The 21,989-nt window shown below is 45.8% G+C and overlaps 1 protein-coding gene across 1 annotated transcript in view; it reads left to right on the top strand.

The window, feature by feature from the left end:
- The window catches only part of CDC123 (cell division cycle 123), a 142,955-nt gene that overhangs the window by 78,132 nt on the left and 42,834 nt on the right, over window positions 1-21,989 (top strand). The window contains exons 7-8 of the mRNA XM_069765214.1: window positions 20,954-21,002; window positions 21,798-21,873. Coding sequence (XP_069621315.1) covers window positions 20,954-21,002; window positions 21,798-21,873 — 125 coding nt within the window. The remainder of the gene's footprint in view (window positions 1-20,953; window positions 21,003-21,797; window positions 21,874-21,989) is intronic.

The raw sequence follows: 21,989 nt of genomic DNA, 5'->3' as shown, positions 1-21,989 counted from the left end.
GGAAGGCTGGGCTGCGGCACTCGGCTGCGTGGTTGAAAGGGGAAGACTGGGATGCTGCAATCGGCTGCATGGTGTAGCTGCGTAGGGTTGAAACAGTCCTAATGTCCAGCGGTGGTTGTGGTGATGGTGGATAGTGCCACTGATGCTGACCTGGAGCTTGTTGCCCTTTAGGGAAAGAACGTGGTGTTTGCTGCTGATATCGGGACCACTTCATGGCCTCGGTGTAAGCATCCTAACAGGCCTTCGTCATGCCTCGTTCTATAGCAAAAAAATAATGTCCCGTCGGTCTATTAAGGTCGGCTTCCAGGCGGTCAAGGCGTTTGTGGACGTCATTGAAAAGTGTGTTCAAGTGAGTGAACCCACTATCTATTCTTTCTACAACCGCCTTCATCCCAGCCTGGAAGACCGAGCTTAAGTGAATAAACTCAGGCATGACTGACCTCTCACAGGCCCTCTGCCGCTGGCGAGCAGACCCAAGTAAAGTAGTGGCAGAGGGCTGGGAGAGGGAAAAACCAGATGGACCGGCTTCCTGTTCCCCAGCCTGTGAAGCCTGCCTGGTTGCCCCATCACTGGTGGATGATTAGGCCTGTTCGTTGGCTGGTCGATGAGGGGCTGCTCCATCAGAGAACGACCCAGGTTCTGTTCTGCTGCACCAGGTTCTGTGTGGAAAATAAATGAAAATCGTTAGTAAACAAATTAAAAGTTTAAATAATAGTAAGACAACACACAAGATACGTTCGCTGAGCAAGCGCAGGCCTCAGGAAAAAAAAGTCGCTGATGGTACTTATATTTTCTGACTTTTCAAGCAGCACCACTTCGAACCCTGAATCTCCTCTCTTATATCCTTATTGAAGCGATCCTTCATCGAGCACTTTTACTCTCTTCACTGTGAATTTGGAAGAAAAAAATAATAATTGTAAAAAGACATCAACATTTACAGCAAAACCGAAGTGTAAAAGACCACATTGCAATACTTACAAAAATCCTTTCTGACTTGTGGCCTTTCATGGTCCCAATCATTCAACAGCAATCTGGCCTATTCTTCCCAGGGTCGTCGGATCAAGGCTGAACAGGAATGATTCCGATCATGGGGGTCCCACAACGCTGCTTGCTCTTGCAGAGCTTGAATAAGAACATCGTCATCGATATCTGGATGTTCTTCCTTACGTAGTGGAACCTATAGATGAAATACAAAAAAAAATTTGTAAGTTAAACTGAAAACAAATTCAATTACAACTATGATAAAGGCTACTTACACCCCGTCTTTCCTCCTCAGCAACTTGAGGCCGACGACCCTGGGAAGAATCATTTCCATTAGACTGCTCCTGCTCTTCTGCACTGTCAGGTACCTGTAAAGAAAATACATCATTTAACACATGTCTAGTATTGACAGTCAATACATACCAATCAATAAATCAAATGTGATTACATAATATGTGTCATGTCCACTTTCGGAACCTTCAGTGGAGGACATGTTGGATGAGCAGGCAGCAGTCAATTGAAACACTAGAGAAAAAAAAAAGACATGTAAAAACTTGGTAGAAACCAAACACATTATAGCACAAAAAAAGGACACCAATACTTAAATTACAGGCAGTAGTCCAACAACACAGCAGTCAGTCAGCACCAGGATGGCGGCAGCACCAGGAAGGCGGCAGCAGGAAGACAGCAGCACCAGGACTGCGGCAGCACCAGAAAGATAGCAGCAACCGGAATGTGGCAGCACCAGGAAGACTGCAACAGCACCAGCACTGGAGCAGCAAACAGTCTACAAGGAAAATAAAAAAAATTAGTACAGAGTACACAGGACAGCAGCAACAGGACCAGAGCAGCAAACAGTCTACAAGGGACCTGAAAAACAATAGTACAGAGTACGGACTGCAAAGAGAAACAGACATTTTCAAAGCTTCTATACTTACATCCAGAGTCTTGTCCAGAGGCTTGTGCTTCTGTCCAGAGTCTTGTGCTTCCGTCCAGAGTTTTGAGAGTAATGGATTACCTCTCTCCACACCCCCTTTTATACATCAGAGATTTTACAGGTGGTAACATAGTTTCCTGGACAAGATTAGTGTGAAGCACGCATGCGTATCTAATGCATGCGTACGCATTTCCTTGCGTACCAATGCGTTCCCATAGAGAGTAATGCCTTTTTGTGACGTAATCATCTGCAATCGTTCGCATGAGGACGATTGCGCAATATTTCATTCCTCAAAAAATGCTACATGTTGCGTTCGCAGGACACTGCCGCACATCGCGAAACGACGCATGCGTACGCATCCGCATGCGAACGTACAGTGCCTACAAGTAGTATTCAACCCCCTGCAGATTTAGCAGGTTTAATAAGATGCAAATAAGTTAGAGCCTTCAAACTTCAAAAAAGAGCAGGATTTATTAACAGATGCATAAATCTTACAAACCAAAAAGTTTTGTTGCTCAGTTAAATTTTTATAAATTTTAAACATAAAAGTGTGGGTCAATTATTATTCAACCCCTAGGTTTAATATTTTGTGGAATAACCTTTGTTTGCAATTACAGCAAATAATCGTCTTTTATAAGACCTGATCAGGCCGGCACAGGTCTCTGGAGTTATCTTGGCCCACTCCTCCATGCAGATTTTCTCCAAGTTATCTACGTTCTTTGGGTGTCTCATGTGGACTTTAATCTTGAGCTCCTTCCACAAGTTTTCAATTGGGTTAAGGTCAGGAGACTGACTAGGCCACTGCAACACCTTGATTTTTTGCCTCTTGAACCAGGCCTTGGTTTTCTTGGCTGTGTGCTTTGGGTCGTTGTCTTGTTGGAAGATGAAATGACGACCCATCTTAAGATCCTTGATGGAGGAGCGGAGGTTCTTGGCCAAAATCTCCAGGTAGGCTGTGCTATCCATCTTCCCATGGATGCGGACCAGATGGCCAGGCCCCTTGGCTGAGAAACAGCCCCACAGCATGATGCTGCCACCACCATGCTTGACTGTAGGGATGGTATTCTTGGGGTCGTATGCAGTGCCATCCAGTCTCCAAACGTCACGTGTGTGGTTGGCACCAAAGATCTCGATCTTGGTCTCATCAGACCAGAGAACCTTGAACCAGTCAGTCTCAGAGTCCTCCAAGTGATCATGAGCAAACTGTAGACGAGCCTTGACATGACGCTTTGAAAGTAAAGGTACCTTACGGGCTCGTCTGGAACGGAGACCATTGCGGTGGAGTACGTTACTTATGGTATTGACTGAAATCAATGTCCCTACTGCCATGAGATCTTCCCGGAGCTCCTTCCTTGTTGTCCTTAGGTTAGCCTTGACTCTTCGGACAAGCCTGGCCTCGGCATGGGAGGAAACTTTCAAAGGCTGTCCAGGCCGTGGAAAGCTAACAGTAGTTCCATAAGCCTTCCACTTCCGGATGATGCTCCCAACAGTGGAGACAGGTAGGCCCAACTCCTTGGAAAGGGTTTTGTACCCCTTGCCAGCCTTGTGACCCTCCACGATCTTGTCTCTGATGGCCTTGGGATGCTCCTTTGTCTTTCCCATGTTGACCATGTATGAGTGCTGTTCACAAGTTTGGGGAGGGTCTTAAATAGTCAGAAAAGGCTGGAAAAAGAGATAATTAATCCAAACATGTGAAGCTCATTGTTCTTTGTGCCTGAACTACTTCTTAATACTTTAGGGGAACCAAACAGAATTCTGGTGGGTTGAGGGGTTGAATAATAAATGACCCTCTGAAAAGACTTTTCACAATTAAAAAAAAAAAAATAAACAAAGAAATAACATTCTTTTTTGCTGCAGTGCATTTCATACTTCCAGGCTGATCTACAGTCCAAATGTCACAATGCCAAGTTAATTCCAAATGTGTAAACCTGCTAAATCTGCAGGGGGTTGAATACTACTTGTAGGCACTGTATGTAAAAACATGTCCCTACGTACACAATGTTAAAGATCTATACGCATGAGGTTGCATGCGGATCATACGCTGCGCACAGAAACACTAATGTGAACACGGCCTTATCGCCTCATTAATTAGTCCAGTGTGAAAAAACAAAGGAAATGTCTATAGTCATGACCTAAAGTGTTTACACCCTTGAAATTGTTCCAGAAAATGAAGTATTTCTTCCAGGAAATTACTGCAAAAAACCCACATAAAAATAAACAAAGGAAAAAAAAAGGCAAATTGGGGATAATTACACACAAAACCCCCAAAATTGTTAGCAATTTTCTAAAAATGTGGATAAACAACTTTGTTTTAAGCATGTGATGCTCATTCAATCTCACCTGTGGTAACTAATAGGTATGGGCAATATGAAAATCACATCTATAACCAGATAAAAAGGGGACATTGATTCAATCTTTTCATTGTGTTTATGTGTATCACACTAATTATGGGGAACAGAAAGAGAAGAAGAGAACTGTCTGAGGACTGGAGAATCAAAATTATTGGACAATATCTACAATCTCAAGACTACAAGTCCATCTCCAGAGATCATGATGTTCCTTTGTGCATGGTGTGCAACATAATCAAGAAGTTTACAACCCATGGCACTGTAGCTACTCTCCCTGGACGTGGACGGCAGAGAAAAAATGATGAAAGGTTGCAATGCAGGATACTCTGGATGGTGGATAAGCAGCCCCAATCAAGTTCCAAAGAAATTCAAGCTGTCCTGCAGTCTCAGGGTGCATCAGTGTCATCATGAACTATCAGGTGACATTTGAATGAAATGAAACGATTTAGTAGGAGACCCAAAAGGACGCCTTTAACAGAGACATAAAAAAGCTAGACTGCAGTTTGCCAAAATATATGTGAGTAAGCCAGAATCCTTCTGGGAAAGTGTCTTGTGGACTGATGAGATCAAGATGGAGCTTTTTGGTAGAGCACATGATTCTAATGTTTACCGCAAACAGAATGAGACATACAAAAAAAGCACAGTGCCTACAGTTAAATATGATGGAAGTTCAGAGATATTTTGGGGTTATTTTGCTGCCTCTGCCATTGGTTGCCTTGACTGTGTGCAAGGCATCATGAAATCTGAAGATTGCCAAAGGATTTTGGGCCGCATTGTAGTGCCCAGTGTCAGAAAGCTGGGTTTGCTCCCAAGTAGTGGATCTTCCAGCAGAACATTGACGCCAGACATACTTCAAGAAGCCAGAAATAAGAAAAAAAACAGCCGCACAACTCGAATCTTCCGTGAAATAAAAAACCTTTGTCCTTTATTTCATTTGCACAATGTGGACAAGGTTATAAGGGAGAGACGTTAGCAGAACGGGCAGAAAAACAACAGCGGACTACGGCCGTTTCGCTTCCTGCGCGCTTCAACGGGTCCACAAATTCAAGAAGCACACAGTAATGGGTGGAAACAAAGCGCCGGAGAGCTCTGAAGTGGCCAGCAATGAGTCCGGATCTAAATCCCATTGAACACCTGCGGAGAGATCTTAAAATTGATGTTGTGAGAAGGCACCCTTCAAATATGAGAGACCTGGAGTAGTTTGCAAAAGAAGATTGGTCGAAAATTTCAGGTGAGAGATGTTAGAAGTAGAGCTGAGCGGTGTTCGAGTCGAACTGTTCGCCAGTCTCAAATTCGAGCTGTTTTGGGCGGTGTTCGAGTCGTTCAACGAACCCGAACAATTTGCTTAAAATTCGGCTGTTCGAGTTTCTGTTCGATCACTAACTGTTCGTTCAGCAAAAGCCTCACTTGATTTGCACATTTAAAACTGTTTATCATTGTTAATAGACTGTTTCAGTGTATAGTGGGCGGTGGATAGATCTGTGCTGAAATAACGCCGATCTCCATTTTTTTTCTTTCCCGCATTTACAGTGGGACGGTGCAGTCTCTCAGCCTATCAGCAGTGCGCACACACACACCAATGTGCATGTGATGCACACAAGCAAGGGCATGTGTCATTGGCTGTGCATGTCACATGTCTTTACCCTATAAGAACCAGCCATTTGCCCCGTCGCCACCATTTCCTCACTGCTGCAGCTTAGTGTTAAACGGCACTGCTGCTGCTGTGGGCGCTATACAGACTAATAGTGTTTTTTTGGAGCGAATTGTCATAGAGATAGGTTTAGGGAGTCGGGAGGAGTCGGGACTAGTTGTAATATCAGCCCTTTTCAGGGTGGGTTACAGCAGTTCATAGCACTGATTGCCAGGCAGGTCTGTGCCAGTGCTGTGCAAGTGTTTGTCACAGCATTTGGTGTAATCTAGCTCAGCCAATCCTTTTGGGCTAGTAGCATTGTCTGATAGTCATCTGAGTAGCCCGCCTGTCAAGCTAGCTACACCGCCTGTGTATCTCAATTTCCACTGCATCTAATCCGGTTGATAGTTTAGGGCCTAGGAGCAGTATCTGCACGTCAGCAGAGTAGCCCGCCTGTGAAACAAACTATACCGCCTGTGTATCTCAATTTTCACTGCATCTAATCCAGTTGATAGTTTAGGGCCTAGGAGCAGTGTCTGCATGTCAGCAGAGTAGCCTGCCTGTGACACAAACTATACCGCCTCTGTATCTCAATTTTCACTGCATCTAATCCAGTTATTAGTTTTGGGCCTAGTACCACAGTTTGACCACTCAGTTCTGCTCGGTTTTCATCCATCGGTTGTTGTACCGACAACTGCAGATACAGAGTTGCCAATTAGTTAAACACTAAAATGAGTGGCAAAAGGCCTGCTGCTGGTGGAAAGGGGAATAGGCGTGTTGGAAAGGGAAAAAAAGGTTGTGTCCATGGGGTAGGTGGTAAAGCAACAGTAACATCTGCAGAAGAAAGACCATCTTCCAGCTAAAGTAAGATGTCTACTTCTTTTCGTGGACAATCTGATATGATCCCTTTCTTACGACCATCGCTACAAGCATCGCCAAAAATTCCAGATGAGGCACAAAAACAGCAGCTGCTTGAACGGATATCAAATGCTTGTTCAAGTGGGCTCTCCTCCATGTCAACTTCAACATCACAACTACTCCAGTCCTCTAAGTTGTCACCCCAATCGCACTTGCTTCCTCCCAGCTCCCAAGTCTCCAGCTGCCCGTCTGAGCATGGGGTAACACACATGGTTGAGTCTGTAGAGCTGTTTACACATACTATAGCCTGGGAATCAGAGGTCTGCTCCAGGGCTTCTGTGAATCCAGATGAGGAAATGATCTGCACTGATGCCCAGAATCTTTGTGAGTCGGATCCAGGCCCAGATAAAGAAGGTTCTGAGCATAATGTAGACCCTCGTTCCCAAACTGTAACTCCTGTTGGTGGAGACAATGAGGAAGATGATGATGAGACTGAGATACCTGATTGGAACGAAAACTTGACTTTTCGGTCAGGGCAGGAAGAGGTTGGCTCTGAGGACGACGGGCGTGAGAACACACAGGATGATGATGATGAGTTTGTAGACCCCATTTACTGTCAATCCCCAGTCCGCCAGTCCATGAGGTCAGTGGAGGAGGATGCTAGTGACGAGTCTGACGACGAGGTAACGGTGCGCCTTCCTGGACAGAGACGGAGTACTGGAAGCACGTCAACAACTGCATCCTCAACCCCAACTGCGCCTCAGACCAGAAGTCATGGTGGCTCTACAGGTCGTACGGGCTCTAAGCCTTGCATAGCCTGGGCATTTTTTGACATCGCAAAGGATGACCCAACTCATGTTGTCTGTAAGATTTGTCAACAAAATCTCAGTAGAGGCCAAAAAATCACTAGCTTGAGTACTTCATGCATGAACCGTCACATGGCACTCTCCAGCGACACAGGACGCCAGCAGCGCCGCAGCTACAACGTGCACAGTGTATCTGGCACACACAGCGCACTCTCCACAGCGACATAGGACGCAAGCAGCATCACAGCAATACTGTACACAGTGCACCTGGACCGCATCCAGCAGCGGCACATACCTCTATCACAATATACAACCAGTTTATTGCACTACAGCAATTCAACTACCACATATGCTTTTTGAAGGGCAAATTGGCTAACTATGCATTCAAGATAAACTGTATTGCTCTGAGGAAGGTCCGTGTTGGACCGAAAACATTCAGCAATTGATCTGTTTGTCAGGATGTGAATAAACAACCTTACCCTTCTTCCGAAAAAATTGAGTGCCAAGTTTGTTTCTTATATTTGAACGGTCACATGGATATGAGGCATAAGTTGTAGTGGGAAGCTCACTGTGCTACAATTTGGCCTAGTGGGCCGGGTCAACCACTGTCTGCCCCATCAAGTGCATCCGCGTCCTCTTCATCCTCTGTGACTGTGGGGACAGCAATCGCACATAGTTTTGAATGCAGACCTTCTACCTCTTTACCCGCCACAGCCAGTGTGATTGGCAGGTCGTCAGGACATTTGCACGTGGAAACACCTGCTGGTGTTGAACGCTCTCCGACATCAACACCACGTTTTGATCAAGGCAACATAACATCTCCGCCTGCACCTTCCTCACAGACCAGCAGTTTGCCGGGGACACCCTACTCAACTCCGTCTAAGCACGGCAGCCAGCCCTCAGTCCCTCAGATGTGGACAAGTAAAAGACCATTTCCTCCTAGCCATGACAAAGCTAAGAGGTTGAATTTCTCCATCTGCAAGCTGTTGGCTACAGAAATGTTGCCTTTCCGCCTGGTGGACACAGAGGATTTTCGAGACCTTATGTCCGTCGCAGTGCCCCAGTACCAGATGCCCAGTCGCCACTACTTCTCAAAGAAAGGTGTGCCTGCGCTACACCACACAACATCACCGCTTCCTTGAGAAACTCTGTGTGTGACAGGGTGCATTTCACCACAGACACTTGGATGAGTAGACATGGACAGGGGCGTTACATGTTGGTGACTGGGCACTGGGTAACTACGGCGACATAAGGAGAAGGGGCTGCTGTCCGAGTCTTGCCGTCCCCACGAGTTGCTCGTCGATCCTCTGTATCTAGAAGTTCCTCCACTGCTTCTGCCTCCTCAACCTCCTCTCGGTCCTCCACCTGCACCCAAAGCCTGTCTGGTAATGCCACCCGCATTGTAACTGGGCAGAAGGAATCCTGCACACCTCCTTACTATGCTGTCACTAGGGCTCAACGGCATCAGGCGGTATTTACATTGAAATGTCTGGGAAATGTGAGTCACACAGCTGAGGAGTTGTGGCCAGCTCTGGAGACCGAGTTCCATCAATGGTTGTCTCCACTCAACCTGCAGCCAGGGAAGGCTGTGTGCAAAAATGCTGCAAACCTGGGTGCGGCCCTTCGCCGTGGCAATGTCACACACGTGCCTTGTATGGCTCACGTTTTGAACCTGGTTGTCCAGCAATTTTTATCCCACTATCCCGGACTAGATGGGCTTCTGCAGAGGGCACGGTCGCTGTGTGCTCACTTCTGCCGTTCGCATCCCGCAACTCGATGACATGCATCTCTACAGAAGTCGTTGGGCCTGCCAGTTCACTGGCTGAAATGCGATGTGCCTACACGGTGGAATTCAACTCTGCACATGTTGCAGCGACTGTGGCAGCACCGACGAGCCCTGGTGCAATACATTATGACGTATAGCCTGGGCCAACGAGATCAAGAGGTGGGGCAAATCATGCTGCCGGATTGGTCTCAGATCAGGGACCTATGCACCCTTCTGCACAGTTTTGAAATAGCAACGAAGATGTTTATTGCTGACGATGCCATTATCAGCATGACCATTCCGGTGATTTACATTCTGGAGCACACCTTACACAGTGTTCGGAGTCAGGTGGTGGAACAAGAGGAGGAGGAGGAGGAACAGGAGGAGTCGTATGCGGAAGGGATCATATCTCCAAGGTCAAGATGGTTGGCAGCACCAAGGCGGCTGGCATTGTAGGCTGGGGGAGAGGGATTACTGAGGGCGCATGGTAGCAGCCAAACTGTTGAGAAAGGTGCAGGAGGCGAGGAAGTAGTGGAGGACGAACTGGCGCTGGGCATGGAAGACTCATCAGATGAGGGAGACCTTGATCAAATTTCTGTTGTGCGAGGTTGGCGGGAGAGGGCAGACGAAGGAAGCATGATTCTCACCTCACCACCACCAAGACAACAAGGACTTGGTCCTCCTGGATGCGCAAGACACATGAGTGCCTTCTTGTTGCACTACCTGCAACATGACCCTCGGATTGTCAGAATCCGAAGTAATGCTGACTACTGGGTTGCCACACTTAGATCCCCGGTACAAAAGCAAATTTGGCAAAATTATTCCTGCCATAGAAAGGGATTCACGCATGCAGGAGTATCAGCAGAGACTGTTACAGAATCTAACATCTGCTTTTCCACAAAACACCAGTGGTGCACGAAGTGAATCTCTGAGTTCTAAATTGCCAACCGTGGGACTATCGAGTCATCACTAAAACCGTAACAGTAACATCGTATCTGGTGGTAACAGCAATTTTTTCCAATAGTTTCAAGATTTTTTTAGACCATCCTTTGCAAGGCCACAGGAGACAAGAAGTCTGACGCACAGCCAACGCCTAGAGAGGATGGTGCAAGAGTATCTCCAAGTTAATATCGATGACATGACTGTGGACCTGGACCCTTGCTCATTTTGGGCTTCCAATCTTGAAAAATGGCCTGAGCTCGCCACTCGTTCCTTGGAGATCTTGCCGTGCCCCGCAGCCAGCGTTCTCTTTGAACGTGTGTTCAGCGCTGCTGGTTGTGTGCTGACAGATAAGCGCACGTGGCTGTCCAGTGACAATGTAGACAGACTAACGTTCATCAAGATGAACAAATCCTGGATCTGCAAGGACTTTTCTACCCCTGTGTCATCTTGGGGAGATTAAAAGCTTGATGATCTTTGAAAATCACCTCACCAACTGTTTTAAAAAACTGGCGAAATTGATGCCACTTAAGTGGTGTCTGTGGCCAATTTTTTGGAAAAAATGGAGACTCTTTATTTAGTCCCCTTGCTGAGTTTTACATGACATTGCCATCGTCAATTCCATGTGGGTGGGGTCGTCTGCAGAGTTAGGGTGGTTTCACACTTGCGTTTTTGTCTGCAGCGTTTTTTCCAAAAAAAAACGCATGCGTTTTTTTTCCCTATATTTAACATTGAAAACGCATGCGTTTTTTGGTGTACGCATGTGCATGCGTTTTTGAACGCATGCGTTTTTTTACTGCATGCGTTCATTTTCAGAAATGCAACTTGTAGTATTTTTGAGTGGCGTTTTTTGGACCAAAAAAAAGGCATGCGTTTACATGCGTTTTTTTTGGGTCAAAAAATACATTGGAGTCAATGGGGACGCATGCGTTTTTTTGTGCATGCGTTTTTTTGCGTTAAAAACGCATGCGTTTTTCAATTAAAAAAACAGAAAACACACTGATATGCCACCCCCCAACATAAAGGTGATAAAGGGATCCTAAGCCTAACCCTACCACTAACCCTAACCCTACCCCTAACCCTAAGGGATCCTAACCCTACCCCTAACCCTAAGGGATCCTAACCCTAATCCCTTTAGGGTTAGGGTTAGGATCCCTTAGGGTTAGAGGTAGGGGTAGGGTTAGGATCCCTTTAGGGTTAGGGTTATGATCCCTAACCCTAACTATTTCTGTTTATAGTGGGTTTTTTACTTTATTTTGATGATTGGCAGCTGTCACACATTTCTCAGCATGCGTTTAAAAAACGCAAACGCATGAAAAAATGCATGTAAACGTGTCAAAACGCCGCGGTTTTTTCACCACATGCAAAAATGCATGCGTCAAAAAAACGCAGCGTTTGCACGCGTTTACATGCGTTTACATGCGTTTTTTCACCATGCGTTTTTTTTGCGTTTTTTACCGCAAAAACGCACCCAAAAAAACGCAAATGTGAAACCAGCCTTATTTACTCATACTATGGCCTGGGATTCGGTGGTCTGCTCCAAAGCTTAAGTGTCTGCTAGTAAGCAGAGTAGCCCAGCCACCCACCGCCTGTTTACCTAAGTACTATTTTTAACGGCATCTGGCCCAGGAAATCCTTTTGGGCCTAGTAGAATTTACTGCTACTCAGCAGCGTACCCCACCCATGAAGCAAGCTACGCCGCCTGTTTACCTAACTACTATTTTGTAACGGCATCTAGCACAGGAAATCCTTTTGGGCCTAGTAGAATTTGGTGCAACTCAGCAGCGTACCCCACCCATGAAGCAAGCTACACCGCCTGTTTACCTAGCTACTATTTTGTAACGGCATCTAGCACAGGAAATCCTTTTGGGCCTAGTAGAATTTGGTGCAACTCAGCAGCGTACCCTACCCATGAAGCAAGCTACACCATTTTGTAACAGCATCTAGCACAGGAAATCCTTTTGGGCCTAGTAGAATTTGGTGCAACTCAGCAGCGTACCCCACCCATGAAGCAAGCTACACCGCCTGTTTACCTAGCTACTATTTTGTAACGGCATCTATCACAGGAAATCCTTTTGGGCCTAGTAGAATTTGGTGCAACTCAGCAGCGTACCCTACCCATGAAGCAAGCTACACCGCCTGTTTACCTAACTACTATTTTGTAACGGCATCTAGCCCAGGAAATTGTTTTGGGCCTAGTAGAATTTAGTGCTACTCAGCAGCGTACCTCACCCATGAAGCAAGCTACACCGCCTGTTTACCTAACTACTATTTTGTAACGGCATCTAGCCCAGGAAATCCTTTTGGGCCTAGTAGAATTTAGTGCTACTCAGCAGCGTACCCCACCCATGAAGCAAGCTACACCACCTGCTTACCTAACTACTATTCTGTAACGGCATCTAGCCCAGGAAATCCGTTTGGGCCTAGTAGAATTTAGTGATACTCAGCAGCGTACCCCACCCATGAAGCAAGCTACACCGCCTGTTTACCTAACTACTATTTTGTAACGGCATCTAGCCCAGGAAATCCTGTTGGGCCTAGTAGATTTTGGTGCTACTCAGCAGCGTACCCCACCCATGAAGCAAGCTACACCGCCTGTTTACCTAAGTACTATTTTTTTAATGGCATCTGGCCCAGGAAATCCTTTTGGGCCTAGTAGAATTTTGTGCAACTCAGCAGCGTACCCCACCCATGAAGCAAGCTACACCGCCTGTTTACCTAAGTACTATTTGTTAACGGTATCTGGCCCAGGAAATCCTTTTGGGCCTAGTAGCAAGTTCTGCTACTCAGCAGAGTACCCCACCCATGAAGCAAGCTACACCGCCTTCTTTCTTTCTCAATCTAACCCCTCGGCTCTGGGGTGTCCACTCTCCCTCCAGCTCTCTCCTTTTCACACTGTGGCGAATCTTTTGGGCCCAGGCATAAGAAGTCGTCGAGGTAATGGATAATATGTGCCGCCTTACAAGCGTCCATGACGACACATTCGAGGAAGCAACTGAACACCTCAAATAGTGAGCAGGATATGGAGCACCCCATGGGCAAACAGCGATCTATGTAGTATGCTCCTTCACAGAAGCAGCCCAATGGGAGGACACTATTCGGAGGCACAGGTAGTAACCGGAACGCCCCCTCAATGTCTGTTTTGGCCATTAGGGTGCCGCTTACCATCTTCTTGACCCACCTGATTGCCTCGTCAAAGGAGGTACAGTACATAGTACTGTACTTGGTTCCGCGTCGATGTTGTCGTTTAATGACCTGCCCCTTGGATATGACAAATGGTGGATTAGTCTGAATGTATTGGGTTCATTTTTTGGCACAACTCCCAACGGGGGTACCACTACATCTTCTAAGGAAAGTGTTCTGAATGGACCCGCCGCCATTCTTCCTAAAGATATTTATTTTTTTATTTTTTTGTCAAGACGTCTGGGTGTTGGTATAGTGAGTTTAGATTTTTACTCCAGCCTTTCTTGATTTTAGAAGGGCATGTCATGCCTATATCTGTGTCTCCTCCTCCTTTTACTCCTCCACCTCTTTTCTTTTCGCATGACTATATGTAGTTGTGACTTTTCCATGTTTGTTGTGTCTTCTGAGCAGTTTGTCAGCTTTTGGACACCTTTTAAGGTGTTTTCTATGTGTTTTCCATGTGTTTGTATGTGTTTGTATTTGCCTGCCATTGGTTTCAATGGGGTTTGACGGTGTTCGTCGAACGTTCAACGAACAGTTCGGCGAACACTTCCCTGTTCAACGAACCGAACCCGAACACTAGGGAGGTGGCTCAACACTAGTTAGAAGCTTGTTTATGGTTATAGGAAGCGATTGATTGCAGTTTATTCCAAAGAGTGTGCAACCAAAGATTAATTTGAGGGTGCAAAAAAAATTTCCAGACCATTTTTAGGGTTTGGGTGAAATTATGTCCAATTTGCCTGCCTTTGTTTGTTTTTTTGTGTTTGGTCCAATACACATGTGTAATTGCAATAATTTACTGGGAGAAATACTTAATTTTCTGGAACAACACAGTCGACCTTGGCTGTATTAACATGTGTAGCCAAGACGACTGCAGAAGAGAAGTAGATTTATATGCCAGCTATTCAGATAAGTGTGCTGGGTCAGTCAGCCCCTCCAGTCCATGTCTTGTGTCCAGTCCATATCACGGCTCTCTATTCCCACAACTAAAGTACACGAGCAGGGTTTTTGTGTGTGTGTGTGTGTTTAAAAGAAGATCCCTTTAAGAAAACTCATCATAAAGCATTGTCCACTACAATCTACAGTGTTTTTCTTCTAGGGATATTTAATTTGGAAAATTATTTATCTGCAGATATACTGTATCTGCCGGTAAATAGTATTACAATGCTGCCTGGCCACATTGAAATTAAGGCTACCTGGAGAAAATGAACTTGGAAGCCTCCGGCATTCTTTGTTATGGGGGCGTTCATACAGCTGCTACAGTCACTGCTAACTATAAGCAGGCCTCGAAACTTTGACAGCTCTCTCTGAACAGATGCACTGTAGAGCCGGCTGCATGCTGGGATGTGCTAACAGCCATCACTCACAGAATAGTGAGTGGTGACTGTGGCCGGTCTGTGGTGAGTACGGTGGCTCAGTGGTTAGCACTGTAGCCTTGCACCACTGGGGTCCTGGATTCAAATCCCACCAAGGACAACATCTGACTGTATGTTACACTCACAAATGCTTTACCTGTTACACACATACTGCGTGTTACATACACATATACACTGCATGTTAAACACACACTTTACAATCGGTCACAATCCATCAAAATGTTGAATAGACGGATTCTGTGCAGATGGTAAAAAAACGGATGCACTGGATCTGTTTTTTTCACGGATCCGTAGCGTTTTCCAAGCGATCTGTAGCATCGCTTGGAAAACTGATTGACAGGTTGGTCACACTTGTCAAACATAATGTTTGACAAGTGTGACCAACTCTTTACTATTGATGCTGCCTATGCAGCATTAATAGTAAAAAGATATAATATTAAAAATAAAAAAAATTAAAAATCTTGATATTCTCACCTTCCGGCGTCCCTCGCTGCCTTCCCGATGCTTGTGATGCTCACGATGCTCCCGTTCCCAGTAATGCATTACTGGGAACGGGAGCATCGGGAACGCTGTGGGGGATGCCGGAAGGTGAGAGTATCAAGATTTTTTTTTTAATTATTTTTAACATTACAGGTCCTTCTCAAAAAATTAGCATATAGTGTTAAATTTCATTATTTACCATAATGTAATGATTACAATTAAACTTTCATATATTATAGATTCATTATCCACCAACTGAAATTTGTCAGGTCTTTTATTGTTTTAATACTGATGATTTTGGCATACAACTCCTGATAACCCAAAAAACCTGTCTCAATAAATTAGCATATCAAGAAAAGGTTCTCTAAACGACCTATTACCCTAATCTTCTGAATCAACTAATTAACTCTAAACACATGCAAAAGATACCTGAGGCTTTTATAAACTCCCTGCCTGGTTCATTACTCAAAACCCCCATCATGGGTAAAGGTACCGTCACACTTAAGGTACCGTCACACATAGCGACGCTGCAGCGATACCGACAACGATCCGGATCGCTGCAGCGTCGCTGTTTGGTCGCTGGAGAGCTGTCACACAGACAGATCTCCAGCGACCAACGATCCCAAGGTCCCCGGTAACCAGGGTAAACATCGGGTAACTAAGCGCAGGGCCGCGCTTAGTAACCCGATGTTTACCCTGGTTACCATCCTAAAAAGTAAAAAAACAAACGCTACATACTTACCTTCCGCTGTCTGTCCTCGGCGCTCTGCTTCTCTGGTCTGGCTGTGAGCGCCGGGCAGCCAGAAAGCAGAGCGGTGACGTCACCGCTCTGCTTTCAGGCTGACCGACGCTCACAGCCAGAGCAGGAGGAGTGCAGAGCACAGCGCTGGAGGACAGACAGCGGTAGGTAAGTATGTAGTGTTTGTTTTTTTACTTTTAGGATGGTAACCAGGGTAAACATCGGGTTACTAAGCGCGGCCCTGCGCTTAGTTACCCGATGTTTACCCTGGTTACCAGCAAAGGCATCGCTGAATCGGTGTCACACACGCCGATTCAGCGATGTCTACGGGGAGTCCAGCGACGAAATAAAGTTCTGGACTTTCTTCCCCGACCATCGATCTCCCAGCAGGGGCCTGATCGCTGCTGCCTGTCACACTGGACGATATCGCTAGCGAGGACGCTGCAACGTCACGGATCGCTAGCGATATCGTCTAGTGTGACAGTACCTTTAGCGACGCTGCAGCGATACCGACAACGATCCGGATCGCTGCAGCGTCACTGTTTGGTCGCTGGAGAGCTTTCACACAGACCGCTCTCCAGCGACCAACGATGCTGGTAACCAGGGTAAACATCGGGTAACTAAGCGCAGGGCCGCGCTTAGTAACCCGATTTTTACCCTGGTTACCATCCTAAAAGTAAAAAAAACCAAACACTACATACTTACCTACAGCCGTCTGTCCTCCAGCGCTGTGCTCTGCACTCCTCCTGTACTGTCTGTGTGAGCACAGCGGCCGGAAAGCAGAGCGGTGACATCACCGCTCTGCTTTCCGGCTGACCGACGCTCACAGCCAGTACAGGAGGAGAGCAGAGCACAGCGCTGGAGGACAGACAGCGGTAGGTAAGTATGTACTGTTTGTTTTTTTTTACTTTTAGGATGGTAACCAGGGTAAACATCGGGTTACTAAGCGCGGCCCTGCGCTTAGTTACCCGATGTTTACCCTGGTTTCCAGTGAAGACATCGCTGAATCGGTGTCACACACGCCGATTCAGCGATGTCTGCGGGGAGTCCAGCGACCAAATAAAGTTCTGGACTTTCTTCCCCGACCAGCGACAGCACAGCAGGGGCCTGATCGCTGCTGCCTGTCACACTGGACGATATCGCTAGCGAGGACGCTGCAACGTCACGGATCGCTAGCGATATCGTCTAGTGTGACGGTACCTTAAGACTAGCGACCTGACAGATGTCAAGAAGGCCATCATTGACACCCTCAAGCAAGAGGGTAAGACCCAGAAAGAAATTTCTCAACAAATAGGCTGTTCCCAGAGTGCTGTATCAAGGCACCTCAATGGTAAGTCTGTTGGAAGGAAACAATGTGGCAGAAAACGCTGTACAACGAGAAGAGGAGACCGGACCCTGAGGAAGATTGTGGAGAAGGACCGATTCCAGACCTTGGGGAACCTGAGGAAGCAGTGGACTGAGTCTGGTGTGGAAACATCCAGAGCCACCGTGCACAGGCGTGTGCAGGAAATGGGCTACAGGTGCCGCATTCCCCAGGTAAAGCCACTTTTGAACCATAAACAGCGGCAGAGGCGCCTGACCTGGGCTACAGAGAAGCAGCACTGGACTGTTGCTAAGTGGTCTCAAGTACTTTTTTCTGATGAAAGCAAATTTTGCATGTCATTCGGAAATCAAGGTGCCAGAGTCTGGAGGAAGACTGGGGAGAAGGAAATGCCAAAATGCCTGAAGTCCAGTGTCAAGTACCCACAGTCAGTGATGGTGTGGGGTGCCATGTCAGCTGCTGGTGTTGGTCCACTGTGTTTCATCAAGGGCAGGGTCAATGCAGCTAGCTATCAGGAGATTTTGGAGCACTTCATGCTTCCATCGGCTGAAATGCTTTATGGAGATGAAGATTTCATTTTTCAGCACGACCTGGCACCTGCTCACAGTGCCAAAACCACTGGTAAATGGTTTACTGACCATGGTATTACTGTGCTCAATTGGCCTGCCAACTCTCCTGACCTGAACCCCATAGAGAATCTGTGGGATATTGTGAAGAGAAAGTTGAGAGACGCAAGACCCAACACTCTGGATGAGCTTAAGGCCGCTATTGAAGCATCCTGGGCCTCCATAACATCTCAGCAGTGTCACAGGCTGATTGCCTCCATGCCACGCCGCATTGAAGCAGTCATTTCTGCCAAAGGATTCCCGACCAAGTATTGAGTGCATAACTGAACATTATTATTTGTTGGTTTTTTTGTTTGTTATTAAAAAACACTTTTATTTGATTGGATGGGTGAAATATGCTAATTTATTGACACAGGTTTTTTGGGTTATCAGGAGTTGTATGCCAAAATCATCAGTATTAAAACAATAAAAGACCTGACAAATTTCAGTTGGTGGATAATGAATCTATAATATATGAAAGTTTAATTGTAATCATTACATTATGGTAAATAATGAAATTTAACACTATATGCAAATTTTTTGAGAAGGACCTGTATATCTTGTTACTATTGATGCTGCATAGGCAATAGTAAAAAGAGAGAGCGAGAGAGAATTTCCCTGACTAGAAATTTTTCCGCGCATGCTCAGTTTCAAAAGACGGAACCCGTCGCTGGATTCCTGCTTTTGACACACAGTGACGGATCCTGTGTCCATAGGCATCCATTATAGCCAATGGCGGACGGTGCAGTATCCGTTGCTGCGTGATTTTCCGATGTGCACAAAAAAGTTCCTCTGTATGTTGTCTCTGCCTGACGGACAGCGATTTTACGATGGATCCAGTGCACGACACATGAAACGGAAGGCCATTATTATTATTAATTTATATAGCACCATTAATTCCATGGTGCTGTACATGAGAAAGGGGTTACATACAGGGTTATAGATATCGATTACAGTAAGCAGGTTTACAGTGACAAACTGGTACAGAGGGGAGAGGACCCTGTCCTTGTGGACTTACATTCTATGGGACAGTGGGGAAGAGACAGAAGGTAGGGGCGAGGCGGCGGCTCTGGCGATGGCAAGGCGGCAGCTCTGGCGATGGTGAGGCGGCAGAATGGTTATTACAGGCTGTAGGCTTTCTTGAAGAGAGAGGTTTTCAGGTTCCGTCTGAAGGAGCCGAGGGTGGTGGGTAGTCGGACGTGTTGAGGCATGGAATTCCAGAGGATGGGGGACATTCGGGAGAAATCTTGGAGGCGGTTGTGTGAGGAACGAATAAGTGTGGAGGAGAGTAGGAGGTCTTGGGAGGATCGGAGATTACGTGAGGGAAGATATTGGGAGACTAGTTCAGAGATATAGGGAGGGGACAGGTTGTGGATGGCTTTGTAGATCAGTGTTAGTAGTTTGAACTGGATTCGTTGGGGAATGGGGAGCCAGTGGAGGGATTTGCAGAGGGGAGAAGCAGGGCAGTAGCAAGGAGAGAGGTGGATTAGCCGGGCAGCAGAGTTGAGGACAGACTTGAGTGGTGCAAGAAAGTTAGCAGGGAGGCCACAGAGGAGGGTGTTGCAGTAGTCGAGGCGGGAGAAGATGAGGGCATGCACAAGAGTTTTGGTAGATTGTGGGCTGAGGAAGGAACGGATTCTGGCAATATTTTTGAGTTGGAGGCGACAGGAGGTGGCAAGAGTTTGGACGTGCGGTTTGAAGGACAGGGCAGAGTCGAGAGTTACCCCGAGGCAGCGGATTTCAGGTGCGGGAGAGAGCGTGATGCCATTTACCATAATAGATAGGTCAGGTAGGGGGGATACTTGAGATGGGGGAAAGATGATGAGTTCGGTTTTGTCTACATTGAGTTTTAGGAAGCGAGAGGTGAAGAAGGAGGATATGGCTGACAGACACTTCGGGATTCTGGACAGCAGAGAGGTGACATCTGGGCTAGAGAGGTAGATCTGAGTGTCGTCCGCATACAGGTGGAATCCGTCACAATCCATCGCTAATACAAGTCTATGAGAAAAAAACGGATCCAGCAGAAACATTTGCTGGATCCGTTTTTTTCACAAAACGACAGATTGTGACGGAAAAAGAAAGACAAAAGTGTGAAAGAGGCCTTACATACACTGCATGTTGCCCAGGGGCAAACACAATTCATTTAAAACACATACACAGAAGTTCTAGGTCTAGAAGACACACCAGGCTCTCTCTCACTGTAAATTAATGGGTCTATATAAGCGAGTATATAAATAATAAAAGACATGTAATTGTCCCAGGGGATAACCCCTTTAAGTCTCAACAATGCACATCTAAACCGTGACTTCTCTATTAAATTGATACCATACTTTTCTCGGTTATTTACTGCCCATATTTAAAGCTACTGTTACTTGAACATGATGAATTTTAGGCACTGCATTTTAATATGTACTAACTTGCGCTGGTCTCATTAGTTTGTCTGCTGTGGAGTAGAATGAGATTTATAGGCGAAAGGCATGGAAGAGATGTATAATACATCAAACCTGTCTGCAGACTGTTATTTACATGCGTCTTCTGTAATTTACAGTCTGATTCCATCTTGCCTCGTTTATGACCTTCAATTTACAAACATTTAACATACTGTTAAAAGTAACGTAAAACCAAACTAGACTGTGAAATCTACCTTATAAATTGTGCTGCTCAATAGTATCGGACTTGTTTTTTTTCTGTAAAGTGGTTATTTTATATTGTTGGAAGTCACCTTTTCCTTTTTGTCAATTCTCATTGTTGCAATGGCAGAGTGTTAACCAGCAGAGTGGCACTGCTTCATGGGTTTATCAGGACAAACTGAGTGCTGGGAAAAGGACATAAAAGCCCAACTGGTGGGATATTCTGTTTTACTCTGTAAACGTCCATTTATATTCCATGAGGTGAAAGTGCTGCGTTATACATGACTGGTGTCTGCTGAGCAGTGAAAATTAAATGTGTTAGTATATTGACCACTTATGCGGAACTCTTTTACAGGTTTCTTCACTGTACAGATGATTCTCCAGATCCAAGCGTGCAGTATGAGGTAAAGAATTCCTTCATGACTTACGATATATGTTATTCTCATCTCATCAGTTTTTCAACTCATCAGACATCTGAGGTATTCGTTAGAAGTATTTCATGACTTACACATCCAATCTGTTCATAGCTCCCCATGCACACAGCATAGGACAATCAAGTGCCCCTCCGACATACACTGGTATGTCGCTGTGTAAGGAAGCATACTTGAGACTATATAAAGGGGGACAGTAAAATATATTGTGTGGTGTATGGAGAATAGAGGGCGGTGACTTCTACTGTATAGCTAAACTTCAGATTTCTACCTTTGTCCACATTCAGTTCTGAGCCTATCTCACTACACATAAAAAGGGAGATTTAGTAATACCATCCTGTCCCCCTCCAGGTAGTATGCAGAAGCTGCTGAAAACATTGTCCTTGGTGCAACTTTGATGCCTCTCGGACGTTTTCAGACTTTTTTGTAAAGGTCTCCATACACTTTAGACTGGTGTTATCAACTGGTTCAGCTGACAGACTAATGTGTATGGTGACACCAAATGACTAATGGTCAGGAGAGATGTTGAAAGCGCATGTCTGATTTCGGGCTGCTGATCACATTGTTCTCACGGAGATGAACTTCCAGACGAAGTGTCAGCCTGAGACTTTCTCTCAGAGAACACAGGAGCACTCGACCGAACAAGCACTCCTGTATATGGGAGAGATGGCTGTTGGCCGAACGAGTGCTCCTGTGTATGGGAAAGTCAGCTGTAAAAAAACAAACTTGTAATTGGCACTTTGTCATTTTTTTTTATCTTTCTTTTAGCTTGTTCTCAGAAAGTGGTGTGAACTCATTCCAGGGGCAGAGTTCAGATGCTTTGTTAAAGAAAACAAACTCATAGGTAAGTGCACCCATGTGTAAGCTATCTTTAACTTATATTTATATATGTATATACATATACATAGAGATTCCTGGTCGTCTTGCATGCACTGTAATTTTGAGGTGCAGACACGGATT

The sequence above is a fragment of the Ranitomeya imitator genome, chromosome 4 (genome assembly GCF_032444005.1).
Source record: "Ranitomeya imitator isolate aRanImi1 chromosome 4, aRanImi1.pri, whole genome shotgun sequence".
Lineage (NCBI taxonomy): Eukaryota > Metazoa > Chordata > Amphibia > Anura > Dendrobatidae > Ranitomeya > Ranitomeya imitator.
This window is presented reverse-complemented; position numbering and strand designations above follow the sequence as displayed.